Source organism: Gopherus evgoodei, unplaced genomic scaffold (genome assembly GCF_007399415.2).
Source record: "Gopherus evgoodei ecotype Sinaloan lineage unplaced genomic scaffold, rGopEvg1_v1.p scaffold_51_arrow_ctg1, whole genome shotgun sequence".
NCBI lineage: Eukaryota > Metazoa > Chordata > Testudines > Testudinidae > Gopherus > Gopherus evgoodei.
This window is the reverse complement of record NW_022060072.1, coordinates 1,224,698-1,246,618: the sequence shown is the minus strand read 5'-3', so window position 1 is coordinate 1,246,618 and position 21,921 is coordinate 1,224,698. Positions and strand designations below refer to the sequence as shown.

General features: G+C 50.8%; 1 protein-coding gene across 1 annotated transcript; it reads left to right on the top strand.

Annotated features, from left to right (window-relative positions):
- The first annotated feature begins 1,526 nt into the window (after positions 1–1,526).
- On the top strand, positions 1,527–21,691 carry INCA1 (inhibitor of CDK, cyclin A1 interacting protein 1). The gene is made up of 7 exons (XM_030546953.1): positions 1,527–1,657; positions 6,074–6,193; positions 7,360–7,402; positions 15,757–15,965; positions 17,512–17,695; positions 19,699–20,570; positions 21,488–21,691. Exons 1-6 carry the CDS (start codon positions 1,617–1,619, stop codon positions 19,846–19,848), a joined length of 747 nt encoding a protein of 248 aa, XP_030402813.1. The 5' UTR covers positions 1,527–1,616; the 3' UTR covers positions 19,849–20,570; positions 21,488–21,691.
- Positions 21,692–21,921: the final 230 nt, after the last annotated feature.

The following is a 21,921-nucleotide window of genomic DNA, read 5'->3' as shown; positions in this document are numbered from 1 at the left end:
GGTACTGCAGAAGATATATTAATGGGGTGAGGGGTTACCATGGAGGGGGTATTAATGGGGTGAGGGGTTACCATGGAAGGGGTATTAATGGGGTGAGGGGTACTGTGGAGGGGGTATTGATGGGGCGAGGGGTACTGCAGAAGATATATTAATGGGGTGAGGGGTACTGTGGAGGGGGTATTGATGGGGCGAGGGGTACTGCAGAAGATGTATTAATGGGGTGGGGAGTTACCATGGAAGGGGTATTAATAGGGTGATGTGTTACCATGGAAGGGCTGTTAAGGGGGCGAGGGTGCCATGGAGGGGGTATTAATGGGGCAAGGGGTACTGCAGAAGATATATTAATGGGGTGAGGGGTTACCATGGAGGGGGTATTAATGGGGTGAGGGGTACTGTGGAGGGGGTATTGATGGGGCGAGGGGTACTGCAGAAGATGTATTAATGGGGTGGGGAGTTACCATGGAAGGGGTATTAATAGGGTGATGTGTTACCATGGAAGGGCTGTTAAGGGGGCGAGGGTGCCATGGAGGGGGTATTAATGGGGTGAGGGGTACTGTGGAGGGGGTATTGATGGGGCGAGGGGTACTGCAGAAGACGTATTAATGGGGTGAGGTGTTACCATGGAAGGGCTGTTAAGGGGGCGAGGGTGCCATGGAGGGGGTATTAATGGGGTGAGGGGTTACCATGGAAGGGGTATTAATGGGGTGGGGAGTTACCATGGAAGGGGTATTAATAGGGTGAGGTGTTACCATGGAAGGGCTGTTAAGGGGGCGAGGGTGCCATGGAGAGGGTATTAATGGGGCAAGGGGTACTGCAGAAGATATATTAACGGGGTGAGGGGTTACCATGGAGGGGGTATTAATGGGGTGAGGGGTTACCATGGAAGGGGTATTAATGGGGTGGGGAGTTACCATGGAAGGGGTATTAATAGGGTGAAGTGTTACCATGGAAGGGCTGTTAAGGGGGCGAGGGTGCCATGGAGAGGGTATTAATGGGGCAAGGGGTACTGCAGAAGATATATTAATGGGGTGAGGGGTTACCATGGAGGGGGTATTAATGGGGTGAGGGGTTACCATGGAAGGGGTATTAATGGGGCAAGGGGTACTGCAGAAGATGTATTAATGGGGTGAGGGGTTACCATGGAGGGGGTATTAATGGGGTGAGGGGTTACCATGGAAGGGGTATTAATGGGGTGAGGGGTACTGTGGAGGGGGTATTGATGGGGCGAGGGGTACCGTGGAAGGGCTGTTAAGGGGGCGAGGGTACCATGGAGGAAGAGACATAAAAGGACCTGGGTGCAATGGATCCCCCTTCTCCGGGCCGCTGTGTGGGGAGAGGAGCCGGGGACGGTCTGTGGGGTGGCACAGGCTGGTCAGCGGGTATTATATCAGGGGTGTATGGATGGGTGAAACTCTGATACCCACAAAGGAAGGGTCATTACAGGGGCATGGCAGGGTGGTGCCAGGGAGCATGGCCGGCCCTGAGTTACATGTGACGCTGTGTTATTGGTTTGCACCTTGCAGGATTAAGGGGACCCCCCCAGCACGGTGGCAGGGGGCCCTCACTACTGGGGAGATCAAGGAAAACCCTGGGGACCATCGCAGCAGCGGCCAGGCATGGAGGAGGAGACCTGCACGCCTCTCGTCCCATTTGCTACGTACGTTAACTAATTGCCACAAAACAGGTTAAATTCAGAGGGAATCGTTTGTATCACAATCCTTTTAAATGGGGAAACCTGGCTTTTCAAGTGAGTTTTGTGTGTTTGCTCTCAAAGTCATGGGATAGATAGATAGATAGAGGGGGTGGATAGATGGGGTGGATAGATAGAGGGGGTGGATGGGGATAGATAGATGGATAGATAGGTGGGTGGATGGGGATGGATGGATAGATAGGGGGTGGATGGGGATGGATGGATAGATAGATAGAGGGGGTGGATAGATAGAGGGGGTGGATGGGGATAGATAGAGGGGGTGGATGGGGATAGATAGATAGATAGAGGGGGTGGATGGGGATAGATAGATAGATAGATAGATAGATAGATAGATAGATAGATAGATAGATAGAGGGGGTGGATGGGGATAGATAGAGGGGGTGGATGGGGATAGATGAATAGATAGATAGAGGGGGTGGATAGATAGAAGGGGTGGAGGGGGATAGATAAAGAGGGTGGATAGATAGAGGTGGTGGATGGGGATAGATAGACGGGGTGGATGGGGATAGATGGATGGATAGATAGAGGGGGTTGATGGGGATAGATAGATAGATAGATAGATAGATAGATAGATAGATAGATAGATAGATAGATAGATAGAGGAGTGGATTGGGATAGATAGAGAGAGTGGATAGATTGAGGGGGTGGATGGGGATAGATAGAGGAGGTGGATGGGGATAAATAGATAGATAGAGGAGGTGGATGGGGATAGATGAATGGATAGATAGATAGATAGATAGATAGATAGATAGATAGATAGATAGATAGATAGATAGAGGGGGTGGATGGGGATAGATAGAGAGGGTGGATAGATAGGGGGGTGGATGGGGATAGATAGATAGATAGTGGGGGGGTGGGGATAGATAGATGGATAGATAGAGGGGGTGGATGGGGATAGATAGATGGATAGATAGATAGATAGATAGATAGATAGATAGATAGATAGATAGATAGATAGATAGATAGATAGATAGAGGGGGTGGATGGGGATAGATAGAGAGGGTGGATAGATAGGGGGGTGGATGGGGATAGATAGATAGATAGAGGGGGTGGATGGGGATAGATAGATAGAGGGGGTGGATGGGGATAGATAGATGGATAGAGGGGGTGGATGGGGATAGATAGATGGATAGATAGATAGATAGAGGGGGTGGATGGGGATGGCTGATAGATGATGTGAGGGATGAATGGATAGATATGGAGATGGAGAGAGAGAGAAATGTATGGACAGAAGGAACGGCTAGAGGGATCAATCAGTAGATGTATCTGGGGATGGGAGGATAGATGGATCTGTCTGTCGGTCTCTAGACACACCCCTCTCTTTCTCTCTGTGTCCTGCAGCTCTGTCTATCTAGACAAATATGTGTCTGTCTAGTATCTGGGCAGATGAAGAGGAAGTATTTAAGAAAAAAAAGTTGTTCTGACCATCACTGGGAAATATTTCCACCAGGTGGCAGAGATGAGTTGAGTCGGGAAAGAAGTTTTGTTTTTTACTGTACAGCGTACTGAAATACAGGGAAGTCAGTGCTATGAAATCCCACCCCCTTTCAGCATCATCAGTTCCCAGGATATTATCATGAGTCTCACAATAGTTGATATTTCTCTTAAAGCCCCACTTCCTGGAGTCATGTTATAACATACAAAGCTCAGCTTTAATTTTTTACAATTTTTAAGGGAGCTCAATTTCTGGTCCTAATGGTTGCAGAAAACAGCTGAAAAATGTGAGACCTAAAGGGTCCAAAAAAACAAAAATCAGACATCAGATAAGTCCTAATGCTTATTAACAGACTTTTAAAATCTCATGATTTTTAAGCCAATATCATTATTTTTAGGCCTGACTCCTGAATTTCATTAACACTTTGGGTAGGTGCATCCAAGCACTTTTAAAAAGATCGCCTTCTAGCTTCCAGCGTAGATTCATTGAGTTTTTTGGCTAGACACACAACTTTACTAAGCACCTGTTTTTTGCTGGTCTAGTTGTTTTTTGAACCCTGTTATAGTCTTGGCTTTCACAACATCCTGCGGTGAGGAGTTCCACAAGTTAACAGTGCATTGGGTGCAGAAATACTTCCTGCTGTTTGTTTTAAACCTGATGCCTGTTCATTTCATTGGGTGACCCCTAGTTCTTGTGTTACAAGGAGGAGTAAACAACACTTCCTAATTTGCTTTCTCCACATCAGTCATGATTTTATAGACCTCCATCATATCCCCCCTTAGTCGTCTCGGTTTCAAGCTGAACAATCCCAGTCTGATTAATCTCTCCTCATACGGAAGCCGTTCCAAACCCCTCATCATTTTGGTTGCCCTTTCCTGAACCTTTTCCAATTCCAGTATAAAGTAGTGAGCCGCCACTTTTAAACGAGACTCCAGAGTTTGCATGTTAGGCCTTAGACCCAGCTTGTCTTTATGAACTCTTGGGGTCCCTCCCAAATGGGTCCCCCCCCGAAACCTGACCCTCTTCCTCCAGCTCCGTTCCTCATACTCCAGCAAGCGGGCCCGTCGTCCCCATCCCCCTCCAGCAGTGGAAGAATACTTGCGTGTGTAAGCCGTGCTAGGAGACGCTTGTGCAAAGGGCGTGGACTTAATTTGTCAGCTCATGGACTAGTGCGAGCCGCCTGCGTAACTCGCATTCAAGAACAATGAGTGACCGGGCAACGTGAGCCAGGGTTTGCCGTCGCCACCGTGTAAAAGCTCTCGTTTCATCATTTAACATTATTAAACTTAATGATCCCCACAATACCGGAAGCAAAGAAATAGCACGACAAAGGCACGTTTTCCAAGTATCGTTATCTTCTCGGCTTCACGCCACTGCCGTACCTTTGTACTTGGGGTGGGTGGGTGATATTGCACCTCTGTTTAGCTACAGGTCGGCTTTTAAAATTTCTTCCTCCGCCTGGCTTAATAACCTGCGTGTTTGCTTTTATCCAGCAGTAGACGGTTCATAGATTCAAAGGCCAGAAGGGAGGGACCCATTGGACCCTCCTGTTTCACACAGTGGGCAGAATTCAACCTCTGGATTGAGCCTAATAACTGAAGCATCTCAAGAGACAGAGAATCCACCCCCTGCCCTGGGGAGTTTTCTCCAATGGTTAATCACATTTCTGCCTTGTTCCTAATTTTAATTGGTCTGAATTTAACTCCCAGGCCAGGTCCACTCTAGAAAACTTTTGCTGTCACAGTACAGGGGAAGGTTTTTGCCACCCTAAGACGCACGTACCCTAAGCGAGTTTGCCAGTGTAGCTACATTGGCAAACCTTTCCTAGTGTAGACAAGAAATGGCCCCTAGCCGTTGCTTCTTGGGGTGTCTTTCTCCGTTTGATTGAAGAAGTTGCAGCTTCTCCTGGACAAGTTCATCAGCCTGTAAGAATCTCAAGGCACTGGACAAGCATGAACCAGTTAATCCTCACCACTGCACTCTGAGGGAGGTATTTTCCCCCCCTGGGGAAACTGAGGCACCGAGATTGCCTCCAAATTGTCAGACATGGACTTGATACTGCTTGTGTGTTATTCTGTGCCATCTCCTTTCCATTTGTGTTAATTAGGGATGTGTGCGTTAGCATTGCCGCTCGGGCAGGAAAGAACCTGGGTCGTTAATCACCATCATTATTATCCGCTTAATTATTTCCCCTCTGCGACAATGCCATGTTTGGCTGTTGGCAAAGGCAGACCGATTTCAGGGTCCGGTTGCTGCCTTTTTAAGAGTCTTCTGTCTGTAAACGGAGTTGGGCCTAGCTTGGCACGGGCGGAGGAAACAGGAGGGAGGAAATAGCATGAGGTTAATTTTCTCACAGCGCAGAAGGGGAAGAAACTCCTGTTGCATTAGCGAGAGAGCTGGAACAAAAGCAAGCTGCAATGCACCTCTCCTTTCCGTGCTTTATAGCTGTAAATAATCCTGACTCTCGAGTGCTGGAAACTCTGGGTCCCATCTCCCCAAGGTCCTTCAGCGTGTGCGTTATCCGCCTGTCTGCCTGCCTCATCTCCGCAGGCGGGCGGATAGGTACGAATAGACGCATATGGAGAAGGCTAGTCAGAGGGGTTCCCATGGGGTGGATGGGTAGGAATAGATACATATGGGGGTGGCACGGCAGAGGTGTATGGGGATTGATGGCTGGATCTTGATGAGTAGCACAGGTAAAGAGTTATTTGGGATTTCTTTAAATATATTGAGAGTTTCTCCTTTTCTCTTCCCCTGTTGGCTGCTATTTCACCGGTTCTCAAGTGAGCCTAGGGGTTTATGGGGCAGGGACTAGGTGGGGTTCTCAACCACAGGTCACGCTTTGCGGGCCGCGTATCCGGCCCCCGGTGATAAATGCATTGAGACCCGGTTCTGTTTGACATGCCTGCTGGCTGGCTGGCTTCTAGGCAGTCCAAGATGGTCAGCCGATATGAACCAAAAGCCGACACCACGGAGCTCCCCACCCATCAGCGAGGCCCATCTTACAACGCGGATGAATTCTGGAGCGGGCATAGCCAGCGGCCAAGGTAGGGAACGCGGCTCTTCCTACGCCTCAGCCAGCTTTTTCCATCCCTCCACTCAGCCTTATTATATCCCGGTGAGAGCTCGACTCCGTGCGGCTTTGACCCCGTTACATAACCCTTTTCATGCCCGCACCTCGCTATGATACGCAGCGCCGGGGCGGATTCTAACAATAGCTTCCCTGCTGGGTGGTTTTGAAACGACGCAGCTCTCTTCAGTTTAAACCTTTGGGGGCTAATTGGCCTTGCTCGTTGGATAAGCACCATCTCACCCCGGGGAATGGAAACTGTGCAGGCAGGTGGCTGATGCTCAGGCCTGTAAAAAGAAATTTGAGGCCTCTCTCCCATTTCACTTTGTTTACACAGATGTTACAGATGATTTTTGGGGGGGTGTCCCCTGAGCTGGGTGCCCCATTGTAGTTGTCCCTCCTTTCCCCACTCCCATCAGCCTGGCCTGGTTTCTGCCTCAGCTCTGCCACTGCAAGTTACTGCTACTCACTGTGCCTCAGTTTCCCCTCCCAACCCTTCTCCGTTGCCCAGATAGCCTGTAATCTTTCAAGGGTAGGGAGTGCCTCTGGCTCTGTGTATGTACAGCACCCAGCCCAGTGGGGCCCTGACTTCGGCTGGGGCATTTCATCGTCGTTGTATTAGAAACAATGACACACAGGAAAATGTGTTGTTTATTAGCTGTGTTGCAGGGGTGCTTGTGAGCCTTAGCCACGGACAGGTGTGCTGGGCGCTACACGACCACAGAACAAAAAGACCGTCTCTCTCCAGACAGCTTCCCATCACTCCATCCCTAGAATATTGTTCCCTGTAAGCCATGTATATTCATGCTTCTCCCATTTGTTCCCAGGTTTGGTGTTATTAGCATAATGGCCTAGAAGTTATGCAAATTCAATGCAAATTAAGCACCGGGCGGTGTGTTGTTGCTTTTGCGACATTTGGGCACCCCTGAGTTACACAGACGATGGAATTCATCGCAGTGGGTGCTGGAAAAGCGTATGCCAAGATCTGAGTGGCCGCTTTTATCCAAACCCTCCGGTTATGTTTTCCATCGGGTGGCGGCGGCTAATGCATCTGTTTTCTCTCCAAGTTGCTAACGAACATCTTCTAGGAACCGTGAAGAAACAGCTAATGCGCAGCTGAAACGACATTTATTTCTCTTTCAGCCCGCGCTGGATGGAAGAATACAGGGAAACCTCACCCCTGCTGGTACGTTGTCACATAGGCACGAGGGTGTTTTAATGATTCGCTCAACGCCGGTGGAACTAACATACCGTGTAAAAACAAGGACATGCAAATGGAATTGATCCTGATTGGGAAAGCTTTTGGCAAACCTAATTTGCTCCCAGCTCCATGGCCCGTTGAGTGCAGTCATGGATTACTTACCTGACTGGAGCGCTCCTCACACACCTGCTTCAATTGAAATGACAGCCCTGTCGTGCCACACAGACCCCAGCTGAGATCCGAGCCGGGCCAGCTTCTAATCGCGTTTACACGGGTGTCAATCCAGAGCAACTTCAGTGGAGTCACTCCAGATTTACCCCCATGGAACTGAGCTCAAATCTGGCTCATTTCCTCAAAGCGTTGTGGGAGAATCCCCATTGCGGGCATCCGCTCCCTGGTTCCCCCTTCCTGGTTCTTGCTACCAGGACGATGAAATATTCGCTGCTCAAAATTTTTATGGCCTCACCCAGCCCTGCCCCCCGATTCCCTTCTCTTTCAAAATATTACTCACGTTACCTTGCATGCCAATTACTGGCCTCCTGCAGGTCCCTGAGCGTGCATAAAATCTATTTCCGGCAGGCACCATTAAAAATAATACCTGACTGTGTAGCTGTCAGTCTGAGAAGTGATGCAGAAGCTAACACTGATCTGCGCAAACGGACCTTCACTCAGGCTCCCGATTCTTCTCCACTCTTTGCTGCTTTCTCTCTCCAGCCACCCCCCACCCCCAGAAAGGACGTCCATCTCCCCCACCGTCCCACTCATCAGTCAGTGCGGTAACCGCATTCGCACACGACGTGCCCCGCGATTAACGATGTGAAGTTATACATATGGTAATCGCTTTCCATCGTTTGGGTGGGCAAAGATTCCACCCCCCACGCCCTGTTCCTTCTGAAGAACGTCCGCTTGGTGATGCCGGGCACCGTGATGGTTTTGGGGATCTCTGGATTTGTGGGTGGCGGAGGGGGACAGGAAGGATTGGCAGAAAAGGTGCAATTGGAGAGAGTTTGCTGGAGCTTTTTGGGGTGCGTGTGTGTATGCTCCAGCCCAGAAGATCATTTTTATTTCTAGTACTGTACCAACTATGGACCCCTCAACTGAGATCGGGTTCCCCCATTGTGAGATCCCGGTCCCATTGTGTTGGGCAGTATGCAAACACCCGGCCTCAAAAAGTTTACAGTCTAAATGACAGTCGAAGTGACTGATAATCTTTCAACAGTGTCTTCAATAGTAGCCTGTGCATGTGATTTCCACCCGGTTTAACGACATGGGAAGACTCGGTGTTATTCTGTTGCTAAGGCCTTGTCCACACCGGCACGTGTCTGCTTGCTCGGTGACGCATGCACTGGTCTCAGCGCATCTTTCCAGGTGACCACGCCTGCTCCGTGCGCCAGGCGATCCCCCGCTTGGAGCAATGCTGAGCTGCCGGAACTCATTGGCATTTGGGGAGAGGAGGCTGTCCAGTCCCAGCTGCGCTCCCGCCGTAGGAATTATAACAACCACGGACAGGTTTCACGGTGGATACAGAACGGGGCCATGACCGGGACACACAGCAGCGCAGGGTCAAAGTGGAGGCGCCGCGGAACACCGACCACGAGGCACGGGAGGCCAACCGCCGCTCCGGTGCTGCGCCCACGAGCTGCCGGTTCTACAAAGAGCTGGACGTGCTACTCAGCGGCGACCCCACCTCCACTGTGAAAGACTTCGGTGGCTCCCGTGCCAGTCCAGAGTGGACCGAACTAGGAGGAGGAAATCTCGGACAAGGATACGGAGGGGGACCCAGAGGCAGAGGATGAGTCGGAGGTCAGAGATGCATGCAGCCAGGACCTCTTCTCTACCCCGGAGGCACCTAGCCAGTCACAGCTGTCGGAGCTTGGCAAAGCGCAAACAGGAGAGGAGGCCCCTGGTAAGTGACTTTCTTTTTTGGGAATCGCTGAAGTGAGTCGCTGGGGGCAGGAGGGTTGCAGAAAGCAGGCTTGTGTCTGTATGATGCATGTACCACCCTATGCCTAGTCTGAGCGGTGGAGTCTTGGAGAAGACCCTCTCTTGAGTCCCTGCTCACCCTCAGCAGTGCGATATCTGCCATAATGAACACAGCCTGTGGAAAATGCGGGGACAGGAATGATTATCGGCTCACACACACACACACACACAGAGTGCTGGTTCTCCCCGAGAGCCATGTGTCCAGTATACAGTACGGTCCTGAAACACTGATTTCCTCCGCCCCTGCGGTTACTCACCATTCTGGGGGGCTTGTGAGGGCCAGCTCCAGGCACCAGCTCAGCAAGCGGGTGCTTGGGGCGGCCAAGGGGAAGGAGTGGCATGTCGGGCTCTTCGGCGGTGGGTCCCTTGGTCCCTCTCAGAGGGAAGGACCTGCCGCCGAATTGCCGCCGAATAAGAAAGTGGCGCGGTGGAGCTGCCGCTGATCATGATCACAGCTTTTTTGTTTTTTTTTCCCGCCACTTGGGGTGGCAAAAACCCTGGAGCCGGCCCTGGGTCTTGTGGCTCGTGTGTGCTTGCTTGGGGTCAGGCAGTTAGTGACAGGTGTGTGACTAGTGGCTGTGTTTTAAATCAGTGGTCTCTGCGTTGCAAACAACACTGCTCCTGTCAAATGTCGCATTTTGTCTTCGCAGATCTGACCTTGGGAGCCCAGCCTCCCTCTTGTGTTATCGCCGGCTGAACGGCTGCGCAGAATTAGCAAGTGGCCATGGAGAACTAAGGAGGACTTTCTGCGTGAGGTTATCATGCACTCCGCCGCCGAGACACAGGAATCGAAGGAGGGGTGAGACAGTGAGAAGAGGGACCAAAAGGAGAACGCAGCATGCCAGAACGAAGCCACGGAGCAGATCTTAAACGTTATGGGGCGCCAAGCGGACATGCTCCACGCGATCCTAGCACTGCAAAACAAGCGCTCCGCGCCTGCCCGTCCCTGCAGCCGCTGTCGCAAAACTCTTTCCCATGCGCCCCCCAGACACCACCAACACACACTCGTCAACCTCCTGGCTGTACCCGCTGCATTCCAGTCCTGCCAACACTGCGGACTCCCAATACCCGGTGCACGGTGCCGGTTAGCCCTGCTGAAGTACAGTCCCCGCTGCACGGTGCTCCAGAGGATACCTGGAGATACACAAATCTTTAACCGTCCTGGGACACCACTTCCTCCTGAGACCTTCCCTTCCCCCATCCCACTCAGTGCTGATGGGTTTTTTTTGTTTGTCTCTCTCTGGTTGTTGTTTTTTAATAAAATAATTGTGTTGGTTTGAAAGCATCTTTATTCCATTAATTGAAAGCAAAAAGAGCCCTGCAAAGCAACGGGTAATTTTCTTAAACCTTCATAGTGCATCGTCTGCACCAGTCAGTCACCTCCCAGCATTACAAGCACTGCACTCCCAAGCATACACAAAAAAAAAGAGTGGCTTTCAGCTTGAAATTGCTGCCTCAAGGCATCCGTGATCCTTATGGCCCTGCGCTGTGCCCCTCTAATAGCCCTGTTAAAACTCAGCCTCCAGGCGCTGAGCTTCAGTGGTCCAGCCCTGAGTGAAGCTCTCACCCTTCCCTTCACAAATATTATGGGGCATACAGCACGCGGCTATAAGCATAGGAATATTGTCGTCGGCCAGGTCCAGCCTCCTATATAGGCAGCGCCAGCAGGCCTTTAAACGGCCAAAAGCACACTCAACAGTCATTCTGCACTTGCTCAGCCTGTTGTTGAACCCCTCCTTGCTGCTGTCAAGGTGCTCCATGTATGGCTTCATAAGCCATGGCGTTAAGGAGTAGGTGGGGTCTCCCAGGATCACAATGGACATTTCAACTTCCCCTACGGTGATCTTCTTGTCCGGCAAGAAAGTCCCTGCTTGTATCTTCCAAACAGGCCGGTGTTCTGAAAGATATGTGCGTCATGCACCTTTCCAGACCAGCCTGCATTAATAGTCTGTGAAACGCCAATGGTGATCCACAAGCGCCTGGAGAACCATTGAGAAATCCCCCTTGCGATGAATGTACTCGGTGGCAAGGTGGTCTGGTGCCAGAATTGGAACGTGCGTCCCATCTATCACGCCTCTGCAGTTAGGGAAGCCCATTTGTGAAAGCCAGCCACAATGTCACGCACGTTGCCCAGAGTCACGGTCTTTCGGAGCAGGATGCAATTAATGGCCCTGCACACGTCCGTCAACACGACTCCAACGGTCGACTTTCCCACTCCGAACTGGTTAGCGACCAATCGGTAGCAGTCTGGAGTAGCCAGCTTCCACAGTTCAATCTGCAGTGACAGGGCAGCTCTCATTCTCGTGTCCTTGCACCGCAGGGCTGGGGCGAGCTCATCACACAGTCCCATAAATGCGAAAGTTCTGCAGCCACTTCTCGTCATCCTAGACGTGTGTGATGATGTGATCCCACCACTCTGTGCTTGTTTCCCGAGCCCAAACGTGGCGTTCCATGGTGGTCAGCACCGGGGCCGGCTTCAGGCCTATTCCACCAATTCCCCCGAATTGGGTCCCGCGCCTAAGAGGGCCCCACACCCAGTGAGAATCCCTTCTCTGGCTAGAGGCGCCTTTTTACTCACCTGGCGGCGCTCTGGGTCTTTGGCAGCACTTCGGCGCGGGTCCTTCGCTCGCTCTGGGTCTTTGGCAGCACTTCGGCGCGGGTCCTTCGCTCGCTCTGGGTCTTCGGCAGCACTTTGGCAGCGGGTCCTTCGCTTGCTCTGGGCATTCAGTGGCACTTCAGCAGCGGGTCCTTCAGTGCCACCGAAGACCTGGAGCAAGTGAAGGACCCCCTGCGGAAGTGCTGCCGAAGACTCAGAGCACCGACCGGTGAGTACAAGCCCCACATGTTTTTTTACATGTGTTGTTTTTTTTTTAAAGTCATCCCTGCCGAGGTCCCGTCGAAACTGTTTGAATTGGGCCCTGCACTTCCTAAATTCGGCCCTGGTCAGCACCTTCGTGAATGCCACAAGCAATCTCGTGTCGTAGCTACTACGTGTGGCGAGATCAATGTCGCAGTCCTCTTGCCTTTGCAGTTTAAGGAATAACTCCTCTGCCACTTGTGACATGTTGGTCAGAGCGAGCAGCATATTGGTCAACAGGGCGCGATCCAGTCTTGCAGCCCGAAGAGGCAGCGCGCGCAGTACACGAACGGTTGAAAGATGGCGCCAAATGCAGACGGAAGCACAGGGATTGCTGGGATGCGAAGCAATGCATCACGGGGCATTGGGACAGGACCCAGGATGCCCCACGACCCCCTCCACCCTCCCACAACTCTTATTGGCAGAAGAGGAAGAGATGCGCTGTGGGATAGCTGCCCAGAGTGCACCGCCGCGAACACGAGCAAGAGCCACGAGTGTGAACACAGCATTGTGCAGGCAGCTGACAGCGTGAACGCACAACGACGGTTTCCCTGAGCGGTGCCGTAACTCTGCCCGTGTCCTACGAGATCATTAGGGACACACGAAAGGGAGTCTGAGACAAGCTGCTTACATTGCTGAAAGGACATTGTTTTAATTAATTGTTAACTCCTAAACTAATTAACAGAAAATCTTCAACCACTTCCCTGGAAGAATAAGGGCTGGAATTTTAGGCAGGGCATAAGCAGCAAAGAATCCTGTGGCACCTTATAGACTAACAGACATTTTGGAGCATGAGCTTTCGTGGGTGAATACCCACTTCCTCAGATGCATGGCATAGCTGCTTGTTGCAGACATAATAAAAAAGATCAGATCCCAGTTCAAAGTGCAAAACTCACCTTAACTGTAGCGATGTGGTGCCTCCATAACAGAGAAGACGGACAAAAGAGGTTGGGGGTGGACACTGGCACAAAGCGGGGGTTGACAGAACCCAGGGTGAGGGTTGAGCTGGGAAACCGCAGGTGGCTGCGTAGCTTTACTGAGTTTAAAGCCAGAAGGGATCGATAGATGAACTAGTCTGACCTCCAGGCCAGGGGATTTCAAGCCCCAAAACAATCAGGATGATTACGAGTCCTTGAGACATTTCCGATGATGGTTAAATCTCCCACCTACCTGCAAAGCGGCGAGGTGGTGTACAAGGAAATCTCCCTTAAAAAAAAACATTAAAAATGTCAGCTGTGTTTCTCCCTGCTCCATTGATTAATTGTCTTTGTAGGGCACTGACTGCATCTCCAAGCGTTATTGTTCCCTACTTAGCACTGACGGCTGTTAATTAGGAAAGCTCTTGGCTTTGGGGAGTTGATTTTTTGCTCATTAGGGGTGAGATTGAGGATGTAGCTGGTGGTAAGAGCCGATTTGCAACCGGCATGCTTATTAGGAGGGGGCAAGGATGGGGTATATTCCTGTATACCTACATTCGGGTACCATTTCGGGGCCCCAGCAGTGGCCCCACACCAGGAAACTCTTGGCCAGCAGCAGTCCTGACTTATGGTTTGGTAGACAGCTGAGAGCACATCTCCTGATCTCAGCTGGGGCAGGATGATTTCAGCTAACGGTGGTGGATTGAAAACTGTAAAAACGGACACCTAAGGGGTTGCCTGGTCCTGCTTGCAGGCCAGGGGCTTCTGTAGGGCAGCATGCAATCTGTGTCCTGAGTAGTCATCCTGCCGAGGTGGAGTGAGTTGTGTCTCTGACTTAGGGAGCAGCCTGCTTTGTCTCTCTCTGGTTTTGGTTCTGGTGTGGATACCCCTGAGCGACAGAATGATACTGATGTAGGCCTGCAGTGTACACCAGACCTTACAGCACTTCAGGAAACCCGGCCAGTGTCGTTCATGGAGCACTGGTTGACTACCCTGGAAGACAGATCCTCCATGTGTCACCATGCCCATAAAAGTCCCTCCTCAAAGGCCTGAAAACACTGCCTCCCACCACGACCTGCTTTTTCGTCTCATCCATCTGTGATGTCTTTTAGCTTGGGGCAGGGACTCCCGCCTGCCTGGCATTTAGGCACTCCGACAACTTAAATTGTTTATTAATAGCTTTGGTTTCTGGGTGATTCCTGGTTTTAAGGTGGATGAGCCAATGGCAGTGGTTGACTCAGACCAGGGTGTCTCTCTCTTTCTTTCTTTCCTTTTTTTGTGAAACATTTCAAAAAGTCTCGATTTTATCCTGATGCGGAATGGGAACATTTTTGGGGGGGAAATCTCAAAAAGTCTCACAAGACAAGAAAACCATTTCCTGCCTGGCTCCAGGCATGATATTGGTTAAGGCCTGGCAAAACTCTCCTATGGGGAGAGACTGAAAAGTTTGGCACTGTTCACAATAGAAAGAAAGAAATAAGAACGTCAGAGCAAAGGTCCATCTAGCCCCGTGTCCATTGCCAGCTGCCCCAGAGAGAATGAACAGAACGGGGAATCAAGTGATCCTTCCCCTGTCGCCCATTCCCAGCTTCTGGCAAACAGAGCGTCATGGAGTGTGGGGGAGTCAGGGCCCTGCACCCCGTGACGGAGCAGGGAGCAGGGCGGATTTGACCTGGGAATGTTGCAGGGAGGTTACATTGGGGACGAGAAGGAAGCTCCCTGAGCTGTAACCTGATCCGGGAGTGGGGTTTGGAGAAATGACACCTTCTGCCTAGGGAGACTGAACAAAGGGGAGGAGGAGCTGGGGGAGTGGGGGGAGAGCTGCTGGGGGAGGGTTTGTTTTCAGTCTTGGGCTGGGGGATGCAACGCAGGGAACCCCAAGCTGGGGTCTAAGCTCCCTGAACCCCCAGAAGGACTTGATTGAGGGGTCCTGGTTGTGCCTACAAGTTCTGCTGTAGACTGCGTTCCTATTGTCCAATAAACCTTGTGTCTTACTGGCTGGCTGAGAGTCACTGTGAGTCCCAGGAAGAGGGGTGCAGAGCCCTGACTCCCCCACACTTCGTGACACTCCCACTTCCTGCGATTTACCGTGACTCTCAGCCAGCCATTTGTTGCCAGGATACAGAGTGTCTGCCATTTATGCACACTGTAGACTTAAGAAATGCATAGGGGAAACTGAGGCACCCACACAGTATTCAGAGGAAACATTAAGAACAGTCCCACTTCATCACACAGAGCCTAGGGACACCCTCCTTGCAGATTCAAAATGGTTCAAAAGAAATCATTTTCCAGACAATACCTTGCTAGCCTGTGGAACACCCGCCACTGGATGTTACCGAGGCAGAGAAGGCAGCAAGATTCAAAGAGGGGCTGGCCATGTATATGGGGAAGACCACTCAGAGTTATGATAGCTAATGCTGAGGGATAGCAGACCTCGCGTTTCATTGTTCGAGCCAATCTCTGTTAGAGATCGGCATGAGACCTAATGTAAGGGGAAAGAAGGGTTCTTGTATCTTCCTCTGAAAAGAGGATACTGGGGTCTTATCCAGTCTGGCAATTCATATGTTCTCTTTACCTCGTAGAGGTCTAGCTCTGCCGTCCACAGGCCCAATGTTCAGACAGATGCAGACTCCTGGCACGTGCTGGCCATCCCGCAGGCGTTCCCCTCTCCTCGGGAGCTGTGTCGGAGGAGAAGCAGCCAGCCGAAACGAAAGAGACCGGCGAACGGCAGTGTGATGTCGGTCTGTTACCACCTGGAGGACTTGAAGAAAAGGCAAAGCAGCATTGATCAGTATGGAGCTGAATTTATCGGGCAGGTGGGCGGGTGTCTGTGGGAGGGGAATGAGTGGGATTTGTGTCGTTTCTCTATTTCTGCACAGCACAGCGTCGGTCAATGCAGCGAAACGCTAATGGCATTAAGGCGGGGGGCCGAGTAAAGTGATAAAGCTCAAAGGCCTTGTCTGGATCTGTCTAGCTTCACTTTGCAGCGCTGAATTTCTGTTCTCCGGGACAGACTGCGATCGAGTACCTTCCCTTTCTTAAAGTGAATCAGTTGAGCTCCTGGCGTCTCTTGCTATACGTTAAACCAGTGCAACCTCCTGACTAAGTGGGTGTCCGTCTTTCCAGATTACTGTACTCCGATTTGTCTTGCGTACCCCCAAGTTACACCTCACTTCAAACCGACGTGCTTACAAAATCAGACGTACGTCTATGGAGCTAGGGTGACCAGAACCAGGTCACTGAAGTTGAGAACCACTGAAGTGATGGGGCAGAAAAGATTTGGAGGCCTGCATCTCTTTCTGTCCGAAATCCCAAACCCTCCTTCATGCCGTTGACAAGCTGCATTTGTTGCTGTTGAGTTCGAGGCTGTCGTTTAATCTTTTGATTATTATAATTAAATTGATTTGATTAACTCTCGATCACCGTGGGTTTTAAATCTGGCAAGTTAAGCAGCTCTGGCCAGGTTGGGCGTTTGGAGGGGTCGGGCATCAGTTTTCCCTTATCATTCGGGTTGCCTGTTTTGGTTGGAGATTTCATCACATGACATCTTTAATTCAAGGTTAATGTTTAATTCCTGGAGACCCTAGGCCGATTCTGGAGGGGTGGCCACCCAATTTATAATGCGTCAGGAGGTTATGCTGGTGACCTCGCTGCGATATGCTGCTGTGCTACAGGGTGCGGGCCGGGGGGCTCAGCAGGGCGCACCCTCCCCGGCCAGGCAGGGCTAACTATGATCCCCCCCGTGTGGTGCTAGGGGGTGCTGTGCTGCGGGGAATTGTCTCCTCGGATGTTTGTAATAATGAAATAATCCCTGTGTTTTGAAGTCAGGTGTTAATCTTCTTGTCCGGGCCAACTTCCAACCTAATTAAAGTTTCGGGGTGACTTGATTGCAGTCTATAAGTACCTACAAGGGGGGAACCAATATTGAATAACGAGCTCTTCAATCCAGCAGGGAAAGGTTGAACACGATCCCATGGCTGGCAGCGGAAGCTAGACACATTCAGACTGGATATAAGGCATACATTTTTAACAGGGGGTGTAACTATCTGTTGGAACCGTTGACCCAGGGTCATGGCAGATTCTGCATTGCTGTCAATTTTAAAATCAGGATTGGATGTTTTCCTAAAAGTTCTACTCTCTGGAATATTTCGGGGCAGGTCTCTGGCCTGGGTTGTACAATGGTCCCCCCGGCGTTGGAAATCTATTAAACTGTCACTGGGGGAGTGGGAGGCGCAGTTTGTAAGGTCCTACTGTACAGGGCCTCCAATCTCAGTTCTGGCCTCTGGGGCATATTCACGGGTTTGCAAACACTGTGCTGTGTGCATGGCCCTGTACAGGCTGAAGAGGCTGAAATGGGGTGGATACGGATCCCCAGCCAACTCTGAGGGGCTCGAAGGCGCCGCTGTCTCTCTAGCCGAAGAATTGCAAAGCGGAAGAGATCTGCTGAGCCGTTTGACCAAGCCAAGACCTTCCTGGCTCTGTGAAGAGGACTCTTTTGTTAGCCGCAACGGCAGCGGGCAGGTGAGTGGGGTGTGTGGGTCACAAAGATGGGTGAATGAATGGGCTTGGGGTTTTTTTCCCCCTAAACCTCTCCTGTTCACTGTGTGAGGTACACGTTTCAGTTTTTGTTCAGATGAAAGAGGGTGATTTAAAAGCGTTGTCGTGCTCAGAACATGGGGAAATTCATGGTCCAGCCAGTCTTATAGCCTGTTTCCAATGGTGGAGCAAGAAACCCCATGGGAACCATATTCCTAAACTATTACTTAGGGATCAATTCATGCCTTAAAGCCGGAGGAGTCATATCCCTTCCAAACCTCTTGCTTAGCTGGAAACCCTGATGAGTCTCACCTGCATGTTCTTGTTACCCACCCGAATCCTGCTGATCATAGAAATGTTGGGCTGGACCATTTTGCTAGTTGTCTAACCTGTTCTTAATAACCTCCAGGGATGGGTAATCCACAACCGCCCTAGGGAACTCATTCCTGGGCTTAACTATCCTCAGAGTCAGAAAGTTCTCCCGAAAAATCTAACCTAAATCTCCTTTGCTGAAAACTAAGCCACATCCTTCTTGTCCTGTTCTCCGTGGACATGGAGAACAATTGATCACTATCCCTCTTTATAACATATTTGAACATTGTTATCTGGTCCCCACCCCTCAGCCTAAAGGGGCCCCGGTCTTTGAACTGTTCCTCATAGGTCGGGTTTTCTAAAGTTTTTATCTTTTTTTGTGGCTGGGGTCTCTCCAATTTCTCCACATTTTTCTTAAAGTGTCGTGCTCAAAACTGGACTCGGTATTCCACCCGAGGCCTTGCCAGTGCCGAATAAATCAGAACAATGACGTCCGTATCTTGCGCACAACCACAAGCCCTTGTCCTCAATGAGCTATTGTGGCAGTGAGTTACACAGGCTAATTGTGCCTTGTGTGGAGAAGTTTTTCCTCCGATTGGTTTTTAATTTGCTGCCTTCCAGTTGAATTGCACAGACCCCTCGTTCTTGTGTTATGGATAAATGAATGGAAGGGTTCAACCCTATTTCCTGTTTATCATTTTGTATATCTTTATTACCTCTAGTGCAGGGTGGGAAATGGTTTTCCCGTCCTGTGAGAATCTTTGAGATTTTGTCAATTTTCCCTGTCCCAAATCAGGACGAAAAGTCAAAATGTTTGCGAACAGAACAGCCGGGGGAAAAAAAAATCAGTTTGGATCGGTTCAATCAAAATCTGTCCTTTCCATTGTTCTGCAATTTTTCATTTTGATTTTAACTTTTTTTTGCAATGACAAATTAACGTCAATTTCAAACTAAAAAGTCACTTCAAACCTTCCTTTTTAAAATGTCAAAACAGCAGGTTTCCACAATTTCAAAGCTTTTTTCCCCCCATTTTTTTTTTCAAAAACAGGAAAATTTGTTGAAACTTTCCTAGCAAAAAGTTTCAATTTCAATTAATCGGCATTTTCCACCCCAAAAAAAGAATGTTTTTTTGAATCAACCAGATGTAATCATGCCCCATTGTATTCCTCTGGCGAGCTTTTCAAGTAGTTTGGTAAATATAGCCCTCTCTCGCCTCTGTGGATGACTTCACCTGCTCTCAAGCCTTCACACCCCTTAGAACTGCAGGCCAGCGCAGCTTGAAAAGAGCAAGCCGCATCCCTTTCTGCCTCGGACGTCACATACAGAATTGTCAGTCCCACTTGGCAAGTCAGTCCCACTTGGCAAATCTGCCCCCTGATGATGTCGGAGGCAGAACAAACCCAGCTGGGCTTTCACCTCCCAGGCAATGGTTGGCAATGAAAGCCACCGTTAACACCTTGACTCATAGAACAAGCAAATATTCTCTGGAAATCGGGTCCTTGTGCAGAAGTAAAGGGCGGGCGGCCTTCATACTGCCTCGGCATGGGGGCGGGGGGGGGAGAGGGATGGATTATCCGTTTACCCTCCGAGGATAAGGTACAGGACTCGGCGTAGGACGGCTGGGCTGGGAAGTATTACGCTGGTAACCCTTTCTCTTTTCATTCCTTGGCCCTCAGCGGAGCTGCAGCATGGGAGAGCAGCAAGGGATCCCCGAGGGAAGCCGGGTGGGCTCCTCCCTCGTGGCCATGGCAGACCGACCCCAGCCGCCAGTCAGGTGCCTGCCTCAGGAAGCCTTCTGGGGCTTTGGGCACCAGCCAGAAGAGTGATCGTGAAGTGCTCAGTGTGGGGGATGGAGGGGGCTATCACCCACACATGCTTGCAGCAGGCCTTATATTGAAAGTGGATTCACTCCCCTCTCATGACCCCCCCACCCCGAGCCTGCTTGGTTCCTGGTTATTGACTGTTTCATGCCTTGATTTTTGGTTGGGGTTTTTGTTTTTTGGGCAAGGAAAGCAACGGCTTCCTTCTTGACGCTCTCTGTGGGCTTTCGGGACCCGGCTCCGTAGCCAGAAAGACACCGGCAGGATTGTTTCCATAGTGATTCAGCGCAAGCAGAAAAGAGGAGGCGGCTGCCTGTATTCCCCCGCACCCCGCTCCTACCTATCGGAGGGGTGTTTTAGTTAGCAAACACTTCGAGAGCAAAGCAACCCAGGCAGCGGCGTATTAAGCAATCTGCTGCCTTCCACGCCTGGGAACAATGAGCCACCCTGACGCGCGATGAAATGGTCTCGAAGCCATGTCCCCTGGCTGCCCTCCCCACCAAAAATACTCAGATAAGCCTCCAGCCTGGGAGCTGGTCAGCACCTGAGCTGACGTTTGGATCCCTCTCTGCCACGGGTGGAAGGCTGTGTTGGCCAGTGGGTGCTAGTGGCTGGTGTGTGCCGGTCTGGTGGGAGACAGCTGGGGAAGAGGCAAAAGCCATGGGTGGCATGGTCCCGGGATGCTCGGCGACGCTTCTCTTCTCCCCAACAAGAGCCGTCCAGGTGAGGTAAGTGTGGAGCGGGGCACCGAGGGGAGAGGCGATCCTGCTGGCTTTCCCCAAACCTTTGTGTCAGGGAGAGTGGGGTGCGAATCTGGACCAGTCTTGCTCCGGCCATTCCCTTGTCCCTAGTTTCGGGGTAATGAATTATAAATCACCCTTGAGGAAACACCTTGAGCCCATGGGAACCAAACGCCTGACCCTCCGGCGCTCTTTGGAAAACCCAAGCTCCCCTCCTGGCTCATTTCGGAAGGCCGATGTGACTGAAAACAGCGAGGGTGAAATTCAGCCGTTCCCAGTTTATTTCCCCGCCAGAACAATCAGGGTTCTTACCCGACTGACAGTCCGGACGGCTGGCTTTTCTTTTAGCTAATTCAGAAAACCCCCATGGCAAACTTTGAATGATACCATCTATTTGGGGGTTTTGTTACGGAAACGAGCTATATTCTTTCCCGGGAAAGTACTCCCGCTTTGTGCAAGGACGGTGGCGGGGTGAGGTTCATCCAATATTAGCACCTGACTCTCCCAGTGCTGCAGAATAAAAGCCCAGGCTCTCGGCAATGTTCAGACCGTCTGTTGTCACAGCAAAAACGATCAGCGTTGGGCTTCTGAAGGCGTCACGTCCTAGCCGGCTGTGACTAGTCTCTCTGGAGGTACCAGCTGTTTGGCGAGTGTATATTTGAGTGAGGGGTTTGCCGTCTGGTCCTGTGTCATGAGCTCAAGTTGTGCAGTAATATCCGACGGAGGTCAGTAACGAACATAAGCCCACGCTTAATTTGAAGCGGATGCATAAGCCTGTCGATGTCCAGCCCTGAGTGGAAATACCTAGCTGAATCCAGGCCCAAATGATTCATATTTTTACCGTTCTGCAGCATTTAATGTGTATTTTTTGAAGTTAACAAGAGAGATCTGTTGTTCGACTACAGGAGACGTGACCCTAAAGGTTTACTGGACAAGTCCTTCGTTTATCTCGCGGTAGAGTGACCCTACGCAACATTCGTGCTAGGATTCTGGTATCGACGTTGCTACTTTTCCATGCCTCCGGCTTAGCTCAACTTGTCTCGAAAGGTTCTTCCGACAGTGATTGTCCTCTCCTGCATTCGTTGTGCGAAGTGCAGCTTACTTATAATCCGCGCTATTAAACGAAGTGGAAACACTTGGCCGTGTTTACATTTTTCCCCCCTCAAAAGAGCGTTGTGGAAAGAAGCCGTAATAGGACAGAGCCAAATTTCTGCCATGGTAGCACCTCTCGGGGGCCCCGTTGTGCCGGGTGCTGCGGAGACACAGAGTGGGAGAGGGGGAGCTCGTCGGCACAGGCCCCGACAAAAGGTGGGCAGGGAAATAGAGGGGAAGGGACTTG

Coding starts and splice junctions, on each gene's coding strand:
- INCA1 (XM_030546953.1), top strand. CDS start 1,617: ATGGAGGAGGAGACCTGCACGCCTCTCGTCCCATTTGCTAC. Junction 6,194..7,359: donor GGGCATAGCCAGCGGCCAAG/GTAGGGAACGCG, acceptor TTTCTCTTTCAG/CCCGCGCTGGATGGAAGAAT. Junction 7,403..15,756: donor GGGAAACCTCACCCCTGCTG/GTACGTTGTCAC, acceptor TTTACCTCGTAG/AGGTCTAGCTCTGCCGTCCA.